This window comes from Medicago truncatula, chromosome 3 (assembly GCF_003473485.1).
Source record: "Medicago truncatula cultivar Jemalong A17 chromosome 3, MtrunA17r5.0-ANR, whole genome shotgun sequence".
Taxonomy (NCBI): Eukaryota; Viridiplantae; Streptophyta; class Magnoliopsida; order Fabales; family Fabaceae; genus Medicago; species Medicago truncatula.
Window position 1 is genome coordinate 16,160,731 of NC_053044.1, and position 24,355 is coordinate 16,185,085.

Genomic DNA, 24,355 nt, shown 5'->3' on the forward strand with positions numbered 1-24,355 from the left:
AGCGATCAAGATCGCTGCCCAGAATTTGTTGAAGCCAGGTCGCTTGAGCGAACCGTGAGCGAGCCGTAAGCGAAGAACACTTTTAGATACGACATTGTGTTCGCTCAAGCGAACTGTGAGCGAACCGTGAGCGAGCGAGAACCCCAACCTTTTGTGAGCTGGTCGCTTAAGCGAGATACCCTTCGCTTAAGCGAACTGAGCCTTAGTCAGCCTTTTTCTGAACCTTGCTTCGTGCACTAGGGGACCCTTTTGAGTACTTTTAAGTGTTTATTTTAGCTTGTATAACTCTTGTATAGGCATCAAATCCTACTTAAACACGATGTTAATTGATTGGTTAATTTTATGAATTTTGGAGATGTTGAAGTACTTGAATCAAGTGAATGAACATGTTGCATTAAAGGGGTGGTGAGTCATATAAATACATATGCATTTGTTGTTGAGTTATATGTAGATATACACAAGTGGAGTCAGTTGCATAAGCATAAAAACGGTGAGGACCTCGGTCCTGGAACGCCTTGTCGTTCAAAGCGGTGGAACACTGTGTTGTTCAAAGCGGTGTTAATGGTGAGGACTCATGTCCTGATAAAAAGAATGCTTTAACTACTCTATAACGCTGAGGGCCCCGACCCTGATATGGTGCCACATGCATAGTTGTATTTGTTGAGGAGTCTTAGTGGAGTTGTCATGTCCTGCATGAGTCTTAGCGGTGGAGTCGAGTTGTTGCATGAGTCGTTGCTGTTGTTTTTATTACCATTTGATGTTGATGTTGTTAATGATGATATACTTATATAATTGATGAATTATTATGATGATAGGGTGTTAGATTCATTGATGTTATTATATATTAATATTATTGTTTGAGAATATCACCCCTTCTGCTTGAAAATGTTGCCCTTCCTATGGGTAACTTGCAGGTGATCCTGAGTAGTAGGTGGTGGCTCAAAGTGTCTAGGGCTCTGATACGTGGGATGGGATTTTGTTGATTAATTTCTTTCCTATGTATTAAATTTTGAAACACTGTTGTTGTAGCCCTATGGATGATTTGGTTTCTTTTGATGAGGTTTTTATGCCAAGAACAATTATTGGAGTTTATTTAAGTTGAAAAATATTCCGCTGCAAGTTTAATGAGGGTTTTGTGAAGAATATTTAATTAAATAGATTTTTATATATTCTATTAAAGAAATTTTGAAGATGTAGTGTGACATGCCCGTTTGGGTTTTACTATAATTGCTGAAATATTATTATTTAATTGATTTTGGGAAACAGGGTGTTACATTAGCTACTATTCACGTTTATTTACTTGTATTTTCACTGTTTGAAAAATGTTTAGTAGCATGCTTATTATAATTACCATGTCTGAGTAGATTTCCATAGGGTCCGGAATGTGATGAATGTCGTACCAATGGTACTCTGTTAAATTGTATGATTATAAATTGTAACAGGAATTGTGTTTAAGTCTGAAAATTCTGATTTTTAACAATGAATATTTACGGCGAAAGCTGAAATAAAGTGATACCGGTTTCATATCGAAAGAGTGAAAGCTGTATCTGATTGTAGAATTTTTAGGAATTGATTTTAAAATACAGCGAAAGCGTTTTCTTTAATTAATTTAGAAATTTCTAATTTTCAAAAAGGCTATTTTAAACTTGTGGTCGTACATGCGAAAGCTGGCGCTTGTGAGTTTAAAATACGGTACCGGGCGCGCGAAAGCCAACGGTACCTTTAAATTAAAATCTTTACTAAAAATAACTTTTTGCGCATAAATTGATTAGTTTTCAAACGGAGTTTTGAAGTTGTGAGGCGTACACGCGAAAGCGGTTGAATAGATTACAAAGTTAAAATTCGGTGTCGTACACGCGAAAGCTAACGACCCCTTTAATTTAATTCTTTTTACTCGCGAAAATATCATCCTGTTACAATAATAAAATACAATTTAGCAAGCATCAACGGACGACACGAATTACATTCTAGGCTTTCGTCATTTAAAAAGTAATTAAAAACAAGTTATTTTCCCAATTTGCAACCAAATTAATCTGCGTCGCCTTAGATAAACAACGTAACAATTAATTACGGTACTTGACATTGGTCTCTGTGGGTTCGACAATCTTTTATACTAAAACCGATATTTCCGTGCACTTGCGGACATATCAAGTTTTTGGCGCCGCTGCCGGGGATCAAATTGGCAATATCGTAACACCGTTGTTACACTGTATAGACTAAGGCATTTATTTTCTTTTTTATCTCTATTCGTCGATTATATGCCAAATACTCGATCCTCTGAGGACAACCTAGAGCAACCAATCGACGAAATCGAACGTTTTTTACATATTAGACGCCAAGTTGAACGAATACACGCTCAAATGGAACAAGCTCATAACGTGAACCGTCCTCTTAAGGACTTTGCCGTCCCATCCCAGGACAAGCCTCACTCGAGTATTGTTATCCGAAGCCATTCGCATGTGTTTATTCCCTTTCTCCCTCAGAGACAGAGCCAGAGCTTGGCTGCAGTCTCTGCCGTCAAATTCCATTACGACATGGAATGAATTGAAAAAGGCGTTCCTAGCAAGATATTTCCCTCCTAGTAAAACTGCCCAGCTCAGGAACCAAATTACATGCTTCAGGCAAACAGACGGCGAGTCGCTTTTTGAAGCGTGGGAGAGGTACAAAGAATTAATGAGAGCTTGTCCCCACCATGGATTACAACAATGGCTGATTATTCACACATTTTATAATGGTGTTCTCTATAATATAAGGATGACCATTGATGCCGCAGCTGGCGGAGCCCTAATGGACAAGCCTTTCAAGGAGGCATACGAGCTTATTCAGAATATGGCGCAGAACCATTATCAATCGGGGAGCGAACGCACTCCTGTAGAGAAATCTCAATCCAAGGGAGGTATGCATGAAGTCAGCAACCTTGACCATATGAACGCCAAAGTGGATGCGTTGTTCCATAAGTTGGATAACTTGAAAATCGCTCCACCAGCTACTGTTGCTGCCGTAACTCCCAATTGTGAAATATGGGGAACCCCAGGACATGTTGCTGCAGAGTGTCTGTTGTTAGCAGAAACTGATCAAGTGAATTACGCGCAAGGAAACCCGTACACGCTAACACGTACAATCCAGGATTGAGAAACCACCATAATTTCTCTTACAAAAATAACAATCCTACCTTTGCGCCAAGTCCTGCACCTGCAGCACCCCCCGGTTTCCAAGGACAAAGAGGAGCCCCTGTTGCTCCGAAAAAGTCTAACCTGGAGCTCATGATGGAAAACTTTGTTTTAACTCAAACTCAGCAAAACAAGGAGTTTATGAATCAAAACGTTCATACGAATGAATTGATTAAGCAGTTGGCGCACAAAGTTGACTCCATGGCCACTCATAATAAAATGCTTGAGACGCAGGTATCCCAAGTGGCCCAACAACAAGCAGCAACAGCTGCCCCAACCGGAACATTTCCGGGCCAACCGCAACCAAATCCTAAGGGACATGTTAATGCAGTAACAATACGAAGCGGAACAGAGTTAGACAACAGTCTTGCTGCTGTGAGAGTTAGGAGCCGAGACGACGGAAAGGCTAAAGACCTTGTGAGTGAGCTAGTTGACATTGGAGAGACATCTAAGTCTCAGGAGGTAACAAAAAAAGAAAAAGAAAAACCTTATGTACCTCCTCCACCTTATAAACCTTCAATCCCTTACCCTCAAAGACTCGCGAAGTCTAAAACTGAGAGCCAATTTAAGAAGTTTGTAGAACTTCTAAAATCTCTTCATCTCAGTATTCCATTTTCGGAGGCGATTACTCAAATGCCTTCGTATGCCAAATTCTTAAAGGAAATTCTTACTAACAAAAGGAAGATTGATGATAATGAGACCGTAGCACTTACTGAGGAGTGCAGCGCTATTATTCAGAATAAGATGCCACCCAAGTTAAAAGATCCAAGGAGTTTTTCAATTACTTGCGTTATAGGCAGCCACATCATTGATAAAGCCTTGTGTAATTTAGGAGCTAGTGTGAGCCTGATACCATTATCCATCTGTAAAAAGCTAAACTTAAGAGAGTTGAAACCAACTAGAATGTCTCTGCAATTAGCTGACCGTTCGATTAAACATCCAGTCGGGATAATTGAAGATGTCCCTCTTAGAATCGGTCAACTATACATCCCCACTGACTTTGTAGTCATGGATATTAGTGAAGACTCTCTTACTCCTATCCTCTTAGGAAGACCTTTCCTGGCCACCGCAGGTGCCATAATTGATGTAAAGAAAGGAAAACTCACTTTTGAGGTTGGCGATGAGAAGATTGAGTTCATTTTATCTCAATTCATGAAAAGCCCCTCCATAAACGATACACGTTGTTTTGTTGACATAATAGATGCATGTATCAAGGAGTTTTCAACTGAAGCTGAACCATCTGAGGAAATAATTGAAGATCCGATAGAGGAAGTAAAAGAGATGGAAGAAGTCAGTGATTAGGAGGCCGAAATTTCTCGCATTCTTGAATGCCTCGACCAAACCACTAACCCATCTCCCGAGCCAGATCACCCCAAGATCGAGCTAAAGGAACTTCCTAAGAACCTCAGGTATGAGTTCCTAGATATAGAGCGTAATCGCCCCGTGATAATTAGCACAGAGTTAGGGAAGGAAGAGACGGGTAAACTCCTCGATGTTTTAAAGAGATATCATGATGCTATAGGGTATAAGATTAATGATCTCACCGAGATCAGCACATCTATGTGCACACACAGAATTTTGCTCGAAGAAGACTCGAAAAACTCTAGAGAGCATCAGCGGAGGCTAAACCCCAATATGAGCGAAGTGGTCAAAAAGGAAGTTATGAAACTCCTTGATGCTGGGATCATATATCCTATATCTGATAGCAAGTGGGTAAGTCCAGTGCACGTAGTGCCAAAGAAAGGTGGGATGACTGTAGTTCAAAATGAGAAAGGTGATTCAGTCGCCAAGCGAACAGTTACGGGATGGAGGATGTGCATCGACTACAAAAAGTTGAACACAGCTACTAGAAAGGATCACTTTGCTCTCCCGTTTATTGATCAAATGCTCGAGCGTCTTGCAAGACACTCATATTTATGTTACCTTGATGGCTATTCGAGATTCTTTCAAATCCCCATCCACCCAGATGACCAAGAAAAGACCACATTCACATGTCTCTATGGAACATTTGCTTATCGGCGAATGCCATTCGGACTATGCAATGCACCCGCCACATTCCAAAGATGCGTGATGGAGATCTTCGCCGACTTCCTAGAAGATATTCTGGAAGTTTTCATGGACGATTTTTCTGTGTGTGGGTCTAGTTTTGAAGACTATCTTGGTAATCTTGAGAAAGTTCTGGAGAGGTGTGTGAAGGTCAATCTAGTACTTAATTGGGAAAAGTGCCACTTTATGGTCAGGGAAGGCATAGTACTTGGACATGTGGTGTCCAATAGAGGAATTGAGGTTGACAAAGCAAAAATAGAAGTTATTGAAAATTTACACCCTCCCAAGACTGTAAGAGAAGTTAGGAGTTTTCTTGGACACGCAGGTTTTTATCGACGATTCATCAAAGACTTCTCGAAAATTACCAAACCATTGACTCGCCTTTTGATGAAGGACGCTGAGTTCATTTTTAATGAACAATGCCTCGAGTCTTTTCAACAGTTAAAACACGCATTGATCTCAGCCCCAATAATGCAACCTCCAGACTGGAGTCAACCTTTTGAGATCATGTGTGATGCTAGTGACTACGCAGCAGGCGCTGTTTTGGGTCAGCGAAAAGATAAGAAACTCCATGTTATCTACTATGCGAGTAGGACCCTCGATGAAGCTCAAATAAACTATGCCACAACTGAAAAGGAGCTTCTAGCCATCGTCTTTGCAATTGATAAATTTCGTTCTTATCTAGTGGGATCGAAGATAATCATATACACAGACCATGCGGCTATCAGGTACCTGCTTAGCAAAAAGGATGCAAGGCCGAGGCTGATTCGGTGGATATTGCTACTGCAAGAATTCGACATGGAGATCCGCGATAAAAAAGGGACGGAGAATGTAGTCGCGGATCACTTGTCAAGAATTCAGGATGGTCAATTGGAGGGGGTACACATAAATGATTGTTTTCCCTACGAAAGATTGGTGTCTTTTGTGAAAGCGGAGTCACCTAGATACGGTCACCTCGTAGATTTTCTAGAAGAGGGGAGTTCAGGCATTAAAAAGATACCAGAAGAGGCAAGTGCTCTAAGCAATACAGCTACCCCATGGTACGCTGATATTTGGTTGCTGGAACTCTACCTCCCGACATGACCTATCAGCAAAAGAAGAAATTCTTCCACGATCTTAAGCAATACTACTGGGATGATCCCCTCTTATTCAAAAGAGGAGTGGACGGTATTTTCCATTGATGTATCCCAGAAGAGGAAATTGAGAGTGTCATCACACACTGTCACTCCTCTCCCATTGGAGGACACATGAGTAAATCGAAAACTGCAGCAAAAATTCTTCAAGTTGGGCTCTATTGGCCCACCATCTTTCGAGATGTTCATGTTTTCGTTTCAGAATGTGACCAATGCCAGCGATCCGGAAACATCTCTAGCAGGAATGAAATGCCACAAAAGTTTATCCTAGAGGTGGAAGTTTTCGATGTCTAGGGAATTGACTTTATGGGTCCTTTTCCTTCATCTATGGGAAATAAATACATACTCATTGTTATGGATTACGTGCCAAAATGGATCGAGGCCATTGCCTCTCCTACCTGTGATACAAAAGTAGTGGTAAAGATGTTTAAAAACATTATATTCCCAAGATTTGGTGTCCCCGGACTAGTCATCAGTGACGGAGGATCTCATTTTATTTCAAAAATATTTAAGAATCTCCTAACAAAGTACAGGGTACGTCACAGAGCAGTTACTCCCTATCATCCTCAAACAAATGGGCAGGCAGAAATCTCTAATCGAGAAATTAAGCAAATCCTAGAGAAAATTGTCTCTGTCTCAAGAAAGGACTGGTCCTTGAAGATGAACGATGCATTATGGGCTTATCGGACCGCCTTTAAAACACCCATTGGCACCACTCCTTTCAAGCTCGTTTATGGAAAATCGTGCCATCTCCCGGTTGAGCTCGAGCATAAGGTTTATTGGGCCATCAAAGCCCTAAACATGAATCATAGTGAAGCTGGGGGGGAAAAGGATACTGGATCTTCATGAGTTAGAGGAGTTGCGGCTCGATGCGTATGAAAATGCATTGATCTATAAAGAACGAACAAAGAAATGGCATGACAGACGCATTATAAGACGAGAATTTAATGAAGGTGAGAGAGTGTTGCTGTTTAATTCTAGGTTAAGGCTATTTCCTAGAAAGCTTCGCTCTCGATGGAGTGGACCATTCGAAGTCACTAAAGTAAATCAATCTGGTGCCATTGAGCGAATCCACTGGTAAATTCATAGTGAATGGCCAAAGATTAAAGCACTACCACCCAGCAGAGAAAGTAGGACATGTCGCTACTCTTGTTATGTGTCCCCCTTGAATGTTGCCACTCTAAAAAGTCTAGCTACCGACATTAAATGAAGCGCTGCGTGGGAGGCAACCCACAAGTTTAAGTTTAGTTTAGTTTAGTCATTTAAGTGAATAAAAAAGATGCAATCAAAGATGATCAACACCATAATCCACCCCCTCCCCCATATTTTCATGCTAACTTTTCCGTAGGTACAAACCACTTCATGATCAGGCATATGTACATACCCCTGTTGATTCTATCGATGATTGATCTTGCTCGGTAATATCTTTCCTTTTTGCATATTTTTGTTAAGGTCAATGTAGGTTTTAAGTGTGGGGGAGAAATTTCCCACCTTAATAGTTTAGGATTTTCATTTTCATTAATAAAGTAGTGTTATTGAGTCAATGCATGTGTTGTCGAGTCATTTATGTGTGTGGTTTTGCTTTGTTATTGAGTTCTCCTGTTTCTTGAACCAAATAATTTTTTTTTAAAGATTTAGGATATGTAGCTTACTGAGAAAGTATATAAGTTTCAAAGGTAAAAAGGTTAAAGGCTAAGGATATTTGGAAAATTTCAACATAATCGATATTATTCCAACACCTAAAGTCTCCCAAATATGGATCCTAATTTAAATAATTGTTGTGCCATAGTCTCAAATTTTTTTATTTCTCAGTAATCCTCAAGTAGTTTATTTATCCAGTCGGATGCCATCTATAGTCATACATTAAGTAGGTTAGTCGATGAATATAAGCGCGAACTTAACAAAGGGACCAATAATGGTTAACCTTGAATAAAGGGAAACCCGGTTAACCTTGAATATCTATTAAAAAATGCATCTATGCGCAAAATGTGCAAATCCAAAGAAAGATGTGTTAAAACGACGCTAACCGGTTAGCCTACCATGTGTGTGACAATATTATAGATAATTAAGGATCTTAATGTGACTGTCTCGAATGAAAGAGGATGAACGAAATGGGGGGTTAAGAGACTAAGATACAACGACATGATTTGAATTAGTATGCTAGGAGGGAGACTTTTGTTCGCAAACGGTTCGTGTTGTTACAATACCCTTGATGTTGATTCTAGCACCAAGATGATTAGCCTTTTATCTTTTTGAATTTGGAACCACATGTATTTATTTGTGATGCTATTTTCCTAAGTCTGTGTGTGAAAGTTGCTGCATTATACTGTTTTTTATATGCAAGCTAAGTCGCTTGAGGACAAGCAACGGTTCAAGTGTAGGGGAATTTGATAACACGTAAAATGCACTATTATTTTTACTCGTCTTACACATTTTTTGATTTTGATTTTATAAATTTTTGCAATGTTATGCTGGTATTGTGTGTCTATTTCAGGTATTTATCAGTTAAAGGTCTCCGCGCGTCAAAATGATGAAATTCAGCGAAAAAAGGAAAGAAAGGGTAAAAAAGGAAAAGAAGGTTAAAAGCTCAGAAGTCAGGTGGAGAGCAAAAGACAGACAAATTCTTTCCCACGTTTGAAAAGCAGTTTTCTCACTTCCTCCATTTTCTCCACTACTAGGAATATGATTAGAAGCACTGCAGAGCAGATTTTTCCCTATAAATAGACTTGAAGAACTCAGTTGATGACACCAAGCTTTTCAGAGAGAAATTTTGTTATTTAGAATCCGCTTATTGCTTATTGTCGTTTACGTATTTTAGTTTCTTTTAAGAACAATTACTCATATTTCAATTGCAATTTCCATTACTGTTGTCGAATTCTAAATTCCAGTTTATTATTATTATCCCTTTTATTCACTTTATCATATTTCAATTGCCTTTTCATAGTTATTATTATTCATCCAAATTAAGTTACTTGTTCTATGGATACGTAACCCTTAAATTCCAATACTTTAGTTTTGCTGCACTTGTTTCAATTCTAATTGGTAATCGTTACTGTTCGCCGCTGCCGTTTTTTCGAATTCAATTTGTGTGCTGCACTGCTATCTCATTCATCTGTTGCTGCATTTCAAAGTGGCGGTTCCATTCAATTCAATTTGCTTGCAGCTGCTGCCATGCTTGTTATTCTATTTTAAAGTATCCAACTATTTCAGGTTAGCTACTATTCATGTTTATTTACTTGTATTGTTCACTGTTTGAAAATGTTTAGTAGCATGCTTATTATAATTACCATGTCTGAGTAGATTTCCATAGGGTCCGGAATGTGATGAATGTCGTACCAATCGTACTCTGTTAAATTGTATGATTATAAATTGTAACAGGAATTGTTTTTAAGTCTGAAAATTCTGATTTTTAACAATGAATATTTACGGCGAAAGCTGAAATAAAGTGATACCGGTTTCATATCGAAAGAGTGAAACCTGTATCTGACTGTAGAATTTTTAGGAATTGATTTTAAAATACAGCGAAAGCGTTTTCTTTAATTAATTTAGAAATTTCTAATTTTCAAAAAGGCTATTTTAAACTTGTGGTCGTACATGCGAAAGCTGGCGCTTGGGAGTTTAAAATACGGTACCGGGCGCGCGAAAGCCGACGGTACCTTTAAATTAAAATCTTTACTAAAAATAACTTTTCGCGCATAAATTGATTAGTTTTCAAACGGAGTTTTGAAGTTGTGAGGCGTACACGCGAAAGTGGTCGGATAGATTACAAAGTCAAAATTCGGTGTCGTACACGCGAAAGCTGACGACCCCTTTAATTTAATTCTTTTTACGCGCGAAAATATTATCCTGTTACAATAATAAAATACAATTTAGCAAGCATCAACTGACGACACGAATTACATTCCAGGCTTTCGTCATTTAAAAAGTAATTAAAAACAAGTTATTTTTCCAATTTGCAACCAAATTAATCTGCGTCGCCTTAGATAAACAACGTAACAATTAATTACGGTACTTGACATTGGTCTATGTGGGTTCGACAATCTTTTATACTAAAACCGATATTTCCGTGCACTTGCGGACCTATCATTAGGTTTATAAAAAGAGAGGTTAGGAATAGAGAAACAGAATACGTGAAAACAGTTTTTGGGAGAAAAGGGAGAAACCAAGAGAAGAGAAGAGAAGAGAAGAGAAGAGAAGAGAAGAGTCAGAGAAGAGAAAGTGGTAGAACCTTGCGATCAATCAATCTAAGGTAAGGGTGTGACTAACCTTCTTTAATCATAAGTATGTAATCCTGAAAAAGTGCTTGACCTTGTAGTTGTTAATAGGTTTTAATGTTGTAGAATTAGGGTTTGAAACTAAAATTGATTGTAGAAAGAGTAGATAATCCGATCAATTAGGTTGATAATTGGTGATTTTCTAAAATAATGTTTTAAGTCAAGTTTTATATGATTTTGAGTGCCTTATCATGTATAGAAATGGTTAGACAAGTTTTGGAATAAAATTTGGGCATTGGGAAGTCAAAATTGGGATTTTGGGGTGAAAAATGGTTTTTTTTCCGAGAGCTGCACAGTGACAGCATCTCCTGATTCATGTTCTTGCGTCTTATGGATTGTCTCCAAACATCAAAGCTTGTGTACTATGAGTTCAATTAAGGTGTTTAAGAGTATTTAACCTATGTTATGATGTTATATGATGTTGTTCATGATTGATGAATTATTATATGAATGTATATGTTAATGAATATGATGTCCTACGATGTTGTTCATGATTGATGAATTATTATATGAATGTATATGTTGATGAATATGAAGTTACATGATGTTGTTCATAATTGATGAATTATGATATTATGACGCGAAGTCTTTGTTGTTGTCGTTGCCGCTGTTGTCGTCAATGTCGTTAAAGTTGTAAGTTATTGTTCTAAGTTGTTGAAGTCGTATAAATTGTTGAAGTTGTCTAAGTTATTAAAGTTGTTGGTTGCTGAGTCCATGCATGCTCATTAAAGTTGAGACTTGATGCCCTGTGAGCCTATTTGCTCTATTAAGTTGAGGGATTGATGTTATGTGAGCCTATTTGCTCTATTAAGTTGAGGGTTGTGAGCCTATTTTCTCTATACGTTGGGGGCTTGATGCCCTTATTGGTACCACATGCATATTGCATTTGTCAAGTTGATGTTGTTGTCATTGCATTATCGTTGATGTCGAGTTGTCGGTGTTGTCGTCGTGTTGTCAAGTTGTCAATTACTAATGAGTTACTAATGTGAAACTATGTGAAGTATCAATATTATTTATTAGTGTTGTTTATGTGAAGCATGGTTGATGATGATTTGAAGTTGATTGATGATTTATAGTTGGAACTATGTGAAGTATCAATATTATTTATTGTTGTTGTTTATGTTGTTTATGTGAAGCATTGTTGATGATGATTTGTTGTTGTTCTGTGTTGATAAATTCTCTTACTTAAATTATTGTTTATTAGTTTTACTAAAGATGAATAGGTGTTGTTATGTGTCGTTAAACTCTTTTAAAGAATTATACGCTTATTGTTATTGAATGTGAAATTTCACCCCTTTTGTTTGAATGTTGCCTCTACGTGGGTAATGTGCAGAAAACCATGATTAGTTGTTGAAGTGAGTTGACTCTCTCACGCGTCATCTTAGGGTCGCTCTGATACGTAACGGGATGGGGATATTTGTGCTATTTTCCATTTGTTACGTATTATTATGAATTATGTTGATGAACTACCTATAATGGAATTTTAATAAGTTGTTTATGTTGAGGCCGTTGTGTCATTACGTTGTTTAATGAATGATTTCCGCTGCCATGAAATTTGAATTATTGACATGAGATAATTTGAATAAATAGTAATTCTACTCTATTTATCTTTTAAAGTAGTGTGACATCCTGTTTTAATTGTTTACTCTGATATTTATGCAAAAAAATTCAAGTTGGAAAAACGGGGTGTTACATTCAACACTTAAAGTGTTCAATGTAACGCCCCAATTTTATTTAATTATTTTTAGTTGATTTAAAGTATTTTATATGATTTTTTAATCATTTATGTTGATTTGTGGTGTGGTGTATTTTATTAAATGACTATTTTTAGTATTTAATAGAATAAGTGAGAATTAGGATTTATTTTGGAGTTTGGGGGTTAAATTATAATTTAATATAATTAAGAGGAGTTAAGGAATATTGAGAGGTTATATTTATTAAGAAATAGAAAATAGAAGGGGGAGGCGGTTTTCACGTACAACAGAGAAAAGGGAGAAAAAGCCTTAGAAGGGAGAAGACCAAGAAAGGGCTGCAACTTCGATTATCTAAGGTAAGGGTGAGACTAACATTCAGTAAGCATAGTGTATAAATTCTGAATTTGTGATTTAACATGTTGTTTTTGGGTTGGATAATTGGGATTAGGTTTTGATTATTGATTTTTGAATTGAAAAGTGTAGAAACCATCGAAATTGTGTTAAGAATCGATGTTCAGGCTGTAGAATAAACATAGGTTGAGTTTCCTATCAAATTTGGGGTTTGGGTGGATGAAAAATTGGGTTTTTGGCTGAAAACTGGTCTGTTCCCGTAGAGTTGTTCGTCGCAACACACCACATCGAGTAAACTTACTCGCCTCGCGAGCTGCACAGTGACAGCATCACCTGTTTCGCGTTCTTGCGTCTTTTTCACACGTTTCTGTTTTGAATTGGCATTTGGTTTAAACATGAAAGTTGTAGATAATTTTGTTAGCTTTCCAATGGCTTTGGTTTGACAAGAAAATGATATTTTGTTTTTGAGATATGATGAAAATACTCCAAGGAGGTCTTAGTGAATTTTTATGAATTTCAGCACAACTTTGTCAGAATTTGAAATGAAAACTGGTATTGATTGGTACATAATTGGTCTTAGGTGTAAACACGAAAGTTGTAGGTATGGATGTTAGCTTTCTAATGCCGTTGGTTTGACTTCAAAAGGATTTATAGAACTTGAGTTATGGTCAAATTACTGCACGTAGGTCACAGTGAAGAATTGTTTATGATTGATGAATTAATATATGTATGTATATGTTTGTGAATACGATATTGTCAATGATTGATGAAGTGTTATAAGTATATATGATGTTTTAAGATGTTGATTACCATTTGATGTTGTTATATCTTGAGATTGTTTGTGTGCTGCCATGTTGCTGTTTATTAATGATTAAGCTGCATATGTTGGTTAATATTGTAGTTAATGTTGGTTAATATGTTGGTTAATATTAGATTAAAGTGGGTTAATGTTTAATTAAAGTGGGTTAACGTTTGATTAAAGTTTGGTTAATATTTAGGTGACGTTGGTTAATGTTGGCTATCATTAGTTGTATTATTTTGGTGTAAGTCATATTCATATATATGTATTTGTTGAGGGGTGGTTGTCGTCGTTTGTAACACCCCGTTACCCAAAAGTAAATAAATAACAATTAATCATCAGAGTATTTCACCAAACGGGCATGCTACATTGCAAATTCAAAATTTCTTAACTAGAAAATAGAACTATTTAATTCAACATGTTTAATAACTTCAAAAATTATGCAGCGGAAAGTTTGCATTTCAAATAACCACAACAACGGTTAAAATTCTCCAAATAAGATCTTGGCATAAAGCCTAACAGCAATATCAACCATCAAGGGCCACATCATCAAGTTCCAAAAAATTGATACATAGGAGGAAAACAACAATGAAATGAATAATAGTTCCCATCCCACGTATCAGAGCCCTAGACACGACATTGAGCCACCACCTACTACTCAGGATCACCTGCAAGTTACCCATAGGAAGGGCAACATTTTCAAGCAGAAGGGGTGAGATTCACAACAATAAATATAGATATTAAAATCATCAAATGAATCTAACACCCTATAACTTCAAATATATCAACTTGCAAATATCAATATTTGTTCACAAGTCACAACAACATCATCATAATCATCCACTTAGCAAGTATGTATACGATGTACATATTACCAACAACATCAACAATACACCATAAACACAATGAATACATATATATAAATGTATATTCAACATCAATCTAATCAATCAGATAATAACTGAAACAACAACCAAGATTCATGCAAATGACATGACCACTGCTAAGACACCATCTTAGACTTCCTAATGAAATGCATTATGCATGTGGTACCAATCAGGACCGAAGCCCTCACCGCTTTTGAATGGTTAAAGCATTCATCAGGACCGAAGCCCTCACCACTGTTGAGCAACTAGTACTCCAGGACCGAAGCCCTCACCGCTGTTTTATGCATATGCAATGGACCTACTTGTGTATATCTACATACAACTGACCATGCAATGCAACTCCATGTGACTCCACTTAAACATCATGTATGATTCAATAATTTGCATACATTTCATTCATCATCAGTAATCATCAATTAAGCAAACCAATCAACCACAATAATGCATAATTACATGAAACTGTGCTCAACACCTCAACAATAAGCCACTACCATCCATGCACGAAAATCAACACTCAGGAACTGTGCAGCTCGCCTCGCGAGCACATCTGCTCGCCATGGCGAGTTCACAAAAACACTATCTCGCCATGGCGAGTTCAAGGCGAACTCGAGGCGAGTGAAAATCAGGTGCTCTCGAGAAAAATGTCATTTTCTCACTCAAACTCCAATTCTAAGTTCCCTATTCATCTTTTTAGCCTAAAACTTTCACCATTCATCATTAAAATCATCTAGGTACCTTAAACCATCCCCAAAACATCTTATAACAACTTTTCAAAAATCAAGTTTTGATCTGGGCTACTCGCCATGGCGAGTTGGTCTGCTCGCGAGGCGAGCTATGAAGTTGCTCACTCGCCATGGCGAGCACATTTACTCGCGAGGCGAGCGATGAACTTCTGTACGGGCAGAAAACTGGTTTTACCCAAATATCCCATTTTTCTTCCAATCACTCCCCAAATTAGTTTACAGATACAAATTAATTTTCTGTATGCACTTAGAACCTATTTCTAACACCAAATTCACTCTTAAAACTTCAAATTCATCATTTCATCATAAAAACCCAATTTCCCCAATTCTCACTGAAACTCTGTTAAACACAAAATCAGAAATCAATAGCTATATTACTGAAGTAAACCTCACCCTTACCTTAGTTCAGAATGAAAATGCACAGCAAAATGGATTCTCTGGGTTCTACTTGCTCTTCTCTCCCTTTTCTCCCAACTTGACAGTTTTCACGTACAAAGCTTCTGACATTCTAATTCCTAACTTCCCTCTTACTTAACTCCCTATTATTTCCATTAGCTCCCCATTAAACTTAATAATTATTAAATAACTCCCCAAACTCCAAAATAATTATTATTTCGTACTTATTCTAATTATTATTAAATAAACCATATAATAAAATAATACACCACATAAATCGCTCAAAAATCACATATATATAAACATATGCAAATACTCCACATAAATCATCAAACCATCATATATATATATATATATATATATACTCCACATAGTTTCAAATTAATTAAATAAATAACTAGGGCGTTACAACTCTCCCCAAATTACAGAATTTCGTCCTCGAAATCTTACCTCAAGCAAACAACTCCGGATACGACTCCCGCATCTTACTCTCCAACTCCCAAGTCAAACTTTCACCAGTCGCTCCACCCCAAACGACTCTCACAAGAGGTATCTCTTTACCTCTCAAGGACTTCACCTTTCTGTCATCAATCGTCAATGGCATAGTCTCAACTGTCAGGTTGTCCCTGACCTGCACATCATCATCCCTCGGAATCACATGAGAAGGATCCGCAACATACTTCCGAAGCTGAGAAACATGAAACACATCGTGCAAGTTCGAAAGATGTGGTGGCAAACCAACTCTATATGCCACTGTACCAACTCTCTCTGAAATCTGATACGGACCAATGAACTTAGGAGTCAACTTCCTCGACTTCAAAGCACGTCCAACACCTGTCAAAGGAGTGACTCTCAGAAAAACATGATCACCCTCTTGAAACTCAAGATCCTTTCTTCGCTTGTCATGGTAACTCTTCTGTCGACTCTGCGAAGCTTTCATCTTTTCCCTTATCAACCTGACTTTCTCAGTAGTCTCATGAACTAAATCCGGTCCCAACACAATACTTTCACGCGACTCAAACCAGCATAAAGGAGTCCTACACCTCCGACCATACAAGGCTTCGAATGGTGCCATACCAATACTCGAGTGATAGCTGTTGTTATAAGTGAACTCAATCAAAGGCAAGTGACTGTCCCAAGCTCCACCTTGCTCAAGCACACACACCCTCAACAAATCTTCCAATGATTGAATTGTCCTCTCCGACTGACCATCTGTTTGAGGGTGATAAGCCGAACTCAACCTCAACTTCGAACCCAAGGCATCCTGTAAACTCTTCCAGAACCTAGAAGTGAACCTCGGATCTCTATCCGACACAATGCTAGACGGAACACCATGAAGCTTCACTACACTGTGAATATAAATCTCTGCTAACTGCGCTACCGGATAACTGATGTTAATAGGAATGAAATGTGCCGACTTCGTCAACCGGTCGACAACAACCCAAATAGCGTCATGCCCTCTCGGAGTGTTCGGTAAACTCGTCACAAAATCCATAGAGATACTATCCCACTCCCACTCCGGTACTTCTAACCGGACCACCAAAACAGTTTCTTCAAATCATGATACATTTTTGTAGCCCCCGGGTGAATACTCAACCTACTCTTGTGACTCTCCTCAAGAATCAACTTCTTCAACTCATCATTGTCAGGAATACAAACTCTACCTCTGAACCTCAGCACACCCTGATCATCAACTTTGAAATCACTATCCTCATTGTCATTACCAGAAGTCATCAAATCAACAAACTTCAAATCCACTTTTTGAGCTTCTCGGATACTATTCAAGAAGTCACTATCAATTTTCAACATTCCCAACTGTATACTCTGGGGTGACAATTCACAGACAAGACTCATGTCTCTGAACTGTTCTAGCAACTCAAACTCCTTCACCATCAAAGCAGACATGTGCAAAGTTTTCCTACTCAAAGCATCAGCAACCACATTGGCCTTACCAGGATGGTAATTCAAGCCAAAATCAAAATCCTTCAGTAACTCTAACCACCTCCTCTGCCTCATGTTCAGTTCATTCTGGTCAAATAAATACTTCAAACTTTTATGATCACTGAACACCTCAAATCTGGAACCGTACAAATAATGCCTCCAAATTTTCAAAACAAAAACCACCGCAGCTAACTCCAGGTCATGTGTAGGATAATTCTTCTCATGAACACGCAACTGCCTAGAAGCATACGCTACCACCTTACCGTCTTGCATCATAACACCACCTAAGCCCAGCTTAGATGCATCACAGTATACAACAAACGGTTCTTCTGGTTTAGGCAAAATCAAAACAGGAGCAGTTGTCAATCTTCGCTTCAACTCATTGAAACTACTCTCACACTGAGCATCCCACACAAAAGACTTACCCTTACAGGTCAACTGTGTCAACGGAAGAGCCAATTTCGAAAACCCTTCTATGAACCTGCGGTAATAACCAGCCAAACCCAGAAAACTTCTAATCTCAGTTACCGACTTCGGAGTCTCCCATTGTGATACCGCATCAACCTTTGAAGGATCCACTGCAATACCACTACCAGAAATACTGTGACCCAGAAAACTTACTTCACTTAACCAGAACTCACATTTGGATAACTTGGCATACAATCTCTTTTCCTTTAACACTTGCAATACAATTCTCAGATGCTCTGCATGCTCCTCTTCATTCTTGGAATAGATTAGAATATCATCAATAAATACCACAACAAACTTATCCAGAAAAGCATGGAAAATTCGGTTCATGTACTCCATAAAAACACCAGACGCATTAGTAACACCGAAAGGCATCACCTTGTACTCGTAATGACCATAACGTGTCCTAAAGGCCGTCTTCTGCATATCCTCATCCTTCACCTTTATCTGATGATAACCAGACCTCAAATCAATCTTACTAAATATCTTAGCACCAACCAATTGATCCATCAAGTCGTCAATTCTAGGAAGCGGATACCTGGTCTTAATCGTAACTTTGTTCAACTGACGGTAATCTATACACAGTCTCATGCTACCATCCTTCTTCTTGACCAACAACACCGGTGCTCCCCAAGGTGAAACACTGGGTCTTACAAACTTCTTATCTAACAGGTCCTCCAACTGTTTCTTCAACTCAGCTAACTCAGAAGCTGACATACGGTACGGTGCCATCGACACCGGCTTAGTTCCTGGAACAAGGTCAATTGAAAATTCAACCTCCCTCTCTGGTGGCACATCAGGAATCTCATCAGGGAATACTTCTGGAAATTCATTCACTACAGGTAAACCATCAATCACAGCTTGATTTTCTAACGACAATTGTGCCATTAGAGAATACATCAGAATACCATCACATTCAAACTGTTTCATCTGTTTTGTAGACAGAAGCTCAACCTCACCTTCTTCTTCAGCAAAAGAGAAATGTACCGTCTTACTAAAGCAGTTGATATGAACCCGATTATACTCTAACCAATTCATACCAAAAATCACATCCATACCCGTCAACGGCAGACACACTAAATCGATCACAAAATCTCTACCAAACATAGATATAGGACACCGCAGACAAACAAGAGAAGTGGTTACTGAACCCTTAGCTGGAGTTTCAACAACCATTTCCCCTTTCATATCAGATATATACAAACCCAACTTATAAGCACATTCAATAGCAATAAAACAATGAGTAGCACCAGTATCAATAATAGCAATTAAAGGAGTACTATTAAAGAAACAAGTACCTCTGATAAGTCGGTCCTCATTAGGAGTCTGCGTACCAGTCAAAGCAAACACCTTCCCACCAATTCTAGTCTTCTTCGGCTCAGGGCACTGTGAACTGATATGACCTTCCCCATTGCAGTTGTAACAGACAATGTCCCCACGCTTGCATTCAGCTAAACTGTGACCCTTCTGACCACACCTGAAGCACTTCCTATCATCTCTTCCACAAACATTACTCTTGTGGCCTTTCTCACCACACTTGTAACAAACAATCTCAGCCGGAGCATCTCTCCTCTTGGGCCTCCTATCATCACCCATCTTCTGCTTTCCTTTGTCAGCAGGAGCACTGTAAGGCTTAGGACGATTCTGTTGTCCCTTACCCCTCCTCTCACTCATAATCTTATAATGAGCTTTGGTGTCTTCTTCATAAATTCTACACCTGTTAACCAACTCAGAAAAGACTCTGATCTATTGATACCCAATGGCTCTTTTGATGTCAGCCCTCAGCCCATTCTCAAACTTGATACACTTGGAGAACTCAGCCGTCTCTGCACTGTAATGTGGATAGAATGTGGCAAGCTCCACAAACTTTGCAGCGTACTCTGTGACAGACATGTCACCCTGTTTCAACTCCAGAAATTCAATCTCTTTCTTACCTCTGACATCCTCTGGAAAATACCTGCCCAGAAACTCCTTCCTGAACATGGCCCAGGTTACCACAGCATCATCCTGTTCCAACACAGGCAACAGACTAATCCACCAATCATCAGCCTCTTCAGCTAGCATGTGCGTCCCAAACCGCACCTTTTGAACCTCAGAACACTGCATGACCCTGAATATCCTTTCAATCTCCTTCAGCCATTTCTGAGCACCGTCAAGATCATACCTACCCTTGAAAGTTGGTGGATGATTCCTCAGGAAAGTCTCTAGCATCCTGGTTCCATCACCACCAGTCTCAACCTTAGGTTGCTGTTGAACAGCTTGAGCTACAGCCTCAAGCGCAGCAACAAGAGCAGCATCACTACTTCCAGTCATCTGGAGATTCTACACGACAAACAACAACTCAGAACAACGACAAAAAGCAACATTAAAGTTGACACTCTATCCTAGGTGGCTCAACATGACTCTACTACTTGGCCGGACGGACCAACCTGCTCTGATACCAAATTGTAACACCCCGTTACCCAAAATTAAATAAATAACAATTAATCATCAGAGTATTTCACCAAACGGGCATGCTACATTGCAAATTCAAAATTTCTTAAATAGAAAATAGAACTATTTAATTCAACATGTTTAATAACTTCAAAAATTATGCAGCGGAAAGTTTGCATTTCAAATAACCAAAACAACGGTTAAAATTCTCCAAATAAGATCTTGGCATAAAGCCTAACAGCAGTATCAACCATCAAGCGCCACATCATCAAGTTCCAAAAAATTGATACATAGGAGGAAAACAACAATGAAATGAATAATAGTTCCCATCCCACGTATCAGAGCCCTAGACACGACATTGAGCCACCACCTACTACTCAGGATCACCTGCAAGTTACCCATAGGAAGGGCAACATTTTCAAGCAGAAGGGGTGAGATTCACAACAATAAATATAGATATTAAAATCATCAAATGAATCTAACACCCTATAACTTCAAATATATCAACTTGCAAATATCAATATTTGTTCACAAGTCACAACAACATCATCATAATCATCCACTTAGCAAGTATGTATACGATGTACATATTACCAACAACATCAACAATACACCATAAACACAATGAATACATATATATAAATGTATATTCAACATCAATCTAATCAATCAGATAATAACTGAAACAACAACCAAGATTCATGCAAATGACATGACCACTGCTAAGACACCATCTTAGACTTCCTAATGAAATGCATTATGCATGTGGTACCAATCAGGACCGAAGCCCTCACCGCTTTTGAATGGTTAAAGCATTCATCAGGACCGAAGCCCTCACCACTGTTGAGCAACTAGTACTCCAGGACCGAAGCCCTCACCGCTGTTTTATGCATATGCAATGGACCTACTTGTGTATATCTACATACAACTGACCATGCAATGCAACTCCATGTGACTCCACTTAAACATCATGTATGATTCAATAATTTGCATACATTTCATTCATCATCAGTAATCATCAATTAAGCAAACCAATCAACCACAATAATGCATAATTACATGAAACTATGCTCAACACCTCAACAATAAGCCACTACCATCCATGCACGAAAATCAACACTCAGGAACTGTATAGCTCGCCTCGCGAGCACATCTGCTCGCCATGGCGAGTTCACAAAAACACTATCTCGCCATGGCGAGTTCAAGGCGAACTCGAGGCGAGTGAAAATCAGGTGCTCTCGGGAAAAATGTCATTTTCTCACTCAAACTCCAATTCTAAGTTCCCTATTCATCTTTTTAGCCTAAAACTTTCACCATTCATCATTAAAATCATCTAGGTACCTTAAACCATCCCCAAAACATCTTATAACAACTTTTCAAAAATCAAGTTTTGATCTGGGCTACTTGCCATGGCGAGTTGGTCTGCTCGCGAGGCGAGCTATGAAGTTGCTCACTCGCCATGGCGAGCACATTTACTCGCGAGGCGAGCGATGAACTTCTGTACGGGCAGAAAACTGGTTTTACCCAAATATCCCATTTTTCTTCCAATCACTCCCCAAATTAGTTTACAGATACAAATTAATTTTCTGTATGCACTTAGAACCTATTTCTAACACCAAATTCACTCTTACAACTTCAAATTCATCATTTCATCATAAAAACCCAATTTCCCCAATTCTCACTAAAACTCTGTTAAACACAAAATCAGAAATCAATAGCTATATTACTGAACTAAACCTCACCCTTACCTTAGTTCAGAATGAAAATGCACAGCAAAATGGATTCTCTGGGTTCTACTTGCTCTTCTCTCCCTTTTCTCCCAACTTGACAGTTTTCACGTACAAAGCTTCTAACATTCTAATTCCTAACTTCCCTCTTACTTAACTCCCTATTATTTCCATTAGCTCCCCATTAAACTTAATAATTATTAAATAACTCCCCAAACTCCAAAATAATTATTATTTCGTACTTATTCTAATTATTATTAAATAAACCATATAATAAAATAATACACCACATAAATCGCTCAAAAATCACATATATATAAACATATGCAAATACTCCACATAAATCATCAAACCATCATATATAAATATATATATATATATATATATATATATATATATATATACTCCACATAGTTTCAAATTAATTAAATAAATAACTAGGGCGTTACATCGTTCATACTGTCGGTGTTTGTAGTTGAGTTGTATGCTGATATACACAAGTTGAGTCCTTTCATGATTAGGAAACCGTTGAGGGCTCATGCCCTTGAATGCTTTGTCATTCAACTGTTGAGGGCTTATGCCCTGGAATGCTGTTGAGGGCTCATGCCCTGGAATGCTTTGTCATTCAACTGTTGAGGGCTTATGCCCTGGAATGCTTTGTCATTCAAATTGTTGAGGGCTTATGCCCCGGAATGCTTAGTCATTCAATGTGTTGAAAATAGTACCACGTCGTTGTTGTCGTTGATGTAGTGGATGATGTTGTCGACAATGTTGTCGTTGATGTTGTTGTTGATGTCGTCGTTGATGTAGTTGTTGTTGTTGTCGTTGATGTAGTCATTGATGTTGTTGTTGATCATGTTGTGGTCGTTGTTGTTGACGGAGATATTGAGTTGTTGTTGTCATTGTTGGTTGATTTAGTAAGAGTTGTTAAAATTGAAGAAGTATGAATATTTTTATTGGATATATGTTGTTAATTATGTTATTTAATTAAGTTGATGATTTATATATAGCTATTATTATTGTTTGTGAATCTCACCCCTTCTGCTTGGAAATGTTGCCCTTCGTATGGGTAACTTGCAGGTATTGAAGAATATTAGAAGTGGTGGCTCAAGTGTCTTAGGGCTCTGATACGTAACGGGATGGATATTGTTGTCATGTTTTCATTCCTTATGTATCATTATGAACCTGTTGATGTTGATTTTAATTTTTAAAGATATTTTTGTTGAGGCCATGTGCCAAGGATTTATTGGAAGTTGTTTAACGTTGAAAGATATTTTCCGCTGCAAATTATTGTTGTTTATGAAGGATGTTTTATTAAATAGTTTTATATCCTATTTAAGAAATTTTGAAAAGCGGTGTAACACTCCGTTGTTGATTTAACTCTGATTTTATCTATTAATATAACTGTTGGGAAGTCGGGGTGTTACATTCAATTCTTTAGCTTCCTCAATAGCAGTCACCTTTGGTCTCCATCTAACAGGTAAGCTTCTAAGTATCTTGTTCACATGATCAAAAGCTAAATAGCTTTTCTTTAATATTTAAAGTCCAGAAACTAGAGTCTGAAATCTTGAGTACATTTGCTCAATACTTTCATCATCTTTCATTTTGAATAGCTCATACTGATGAACAAGCATAAGAGCCTTTTGATGAGTCATTTATTATCTATTTTAATATGTTACTTAGTTTAGTTTTAATTAGATTTAAGTTTATTTTATATTAGTATTATTACCTTTTTGAGATAGTTTACTACAAATTGCATTTTATTATATTTCAGGAACGAATATTGGATGGATTGAATCTTGGAGCAAAAGAAAGGGACTTGGAGCTGATTTAGTACGAAAATACGAAGATTCGGAGACAAAAATATGTCTCCCCCAAAGTCAGAAGCTTGGCACGGCCCGTGCTAACATTGGCACGGCCGTGCCACCCTCCAGAGTCACTTTTGCTGCTTTTGCTTAGATTTTAAGCTACTCTATTTTAGCCCGCAGTTTCTTGTGGAACATTCTAGTAATGTAATTGCTTAGATTTTAAGTCGAATGTATGCTATAAATAGAGTAGTTAGCCATCACAAATATTCATCTTTTCTTGGAATGCAATAGGTGACAATTGTCTTTCTAATAAAAGTTATTTTACTTTCTTGTTATTTACTTTTATGCTTTATCTCTTCTTCTCCTTGTCTACGATGAACATTAGTGAGTAGACTTCTTCTTGTCTTGGGATTCTTGGATAAGTCTAGATGACATAATCCTAATCAAACCAAGCTTTAAACTTTAATCTTATGTAACCCTAATTT

General features: G+C 38.0%; 1 protein-coding gene and 1 non-coding gene across 2 annotated transcripts; one reads left to right on the forward strand and one right to left on the reverse strand.

Annotated features, from left to right (window-relative positions):
• Positions 1–2,593: 2,593 nt before the first annotated feature.
• LOC112418057 (small nucleolar RNA R71) lies at positions 2,594–2,699 on the reverse strand. Its single transcript, XR_003008358.1, has one exon. It is a non-coding gene; the product is annotated as a small nucleolar RNA R71 (small nucleolar RNA).
• Positions 2,700–2,754: 55 nt separating this feature from the next.
• Positions 2,755–4,472, forward strand: LOC120579517 (uncharacterized). Its single transcript, XM_039831932.1, has 2 exons — positions 2,755–3,115; positions 3,199–4,472. Exons 1-2 carry the CDS (start codon positions 2,755–2,757, stop codon positions 4,470–4,472), a joined length of 1,635 nt encoding a protein of 544 aa, XP_039687866.1.
• The last annotated feature ends 19,883 nt before the right edge of the window (positions 4,473–24,355 follow it).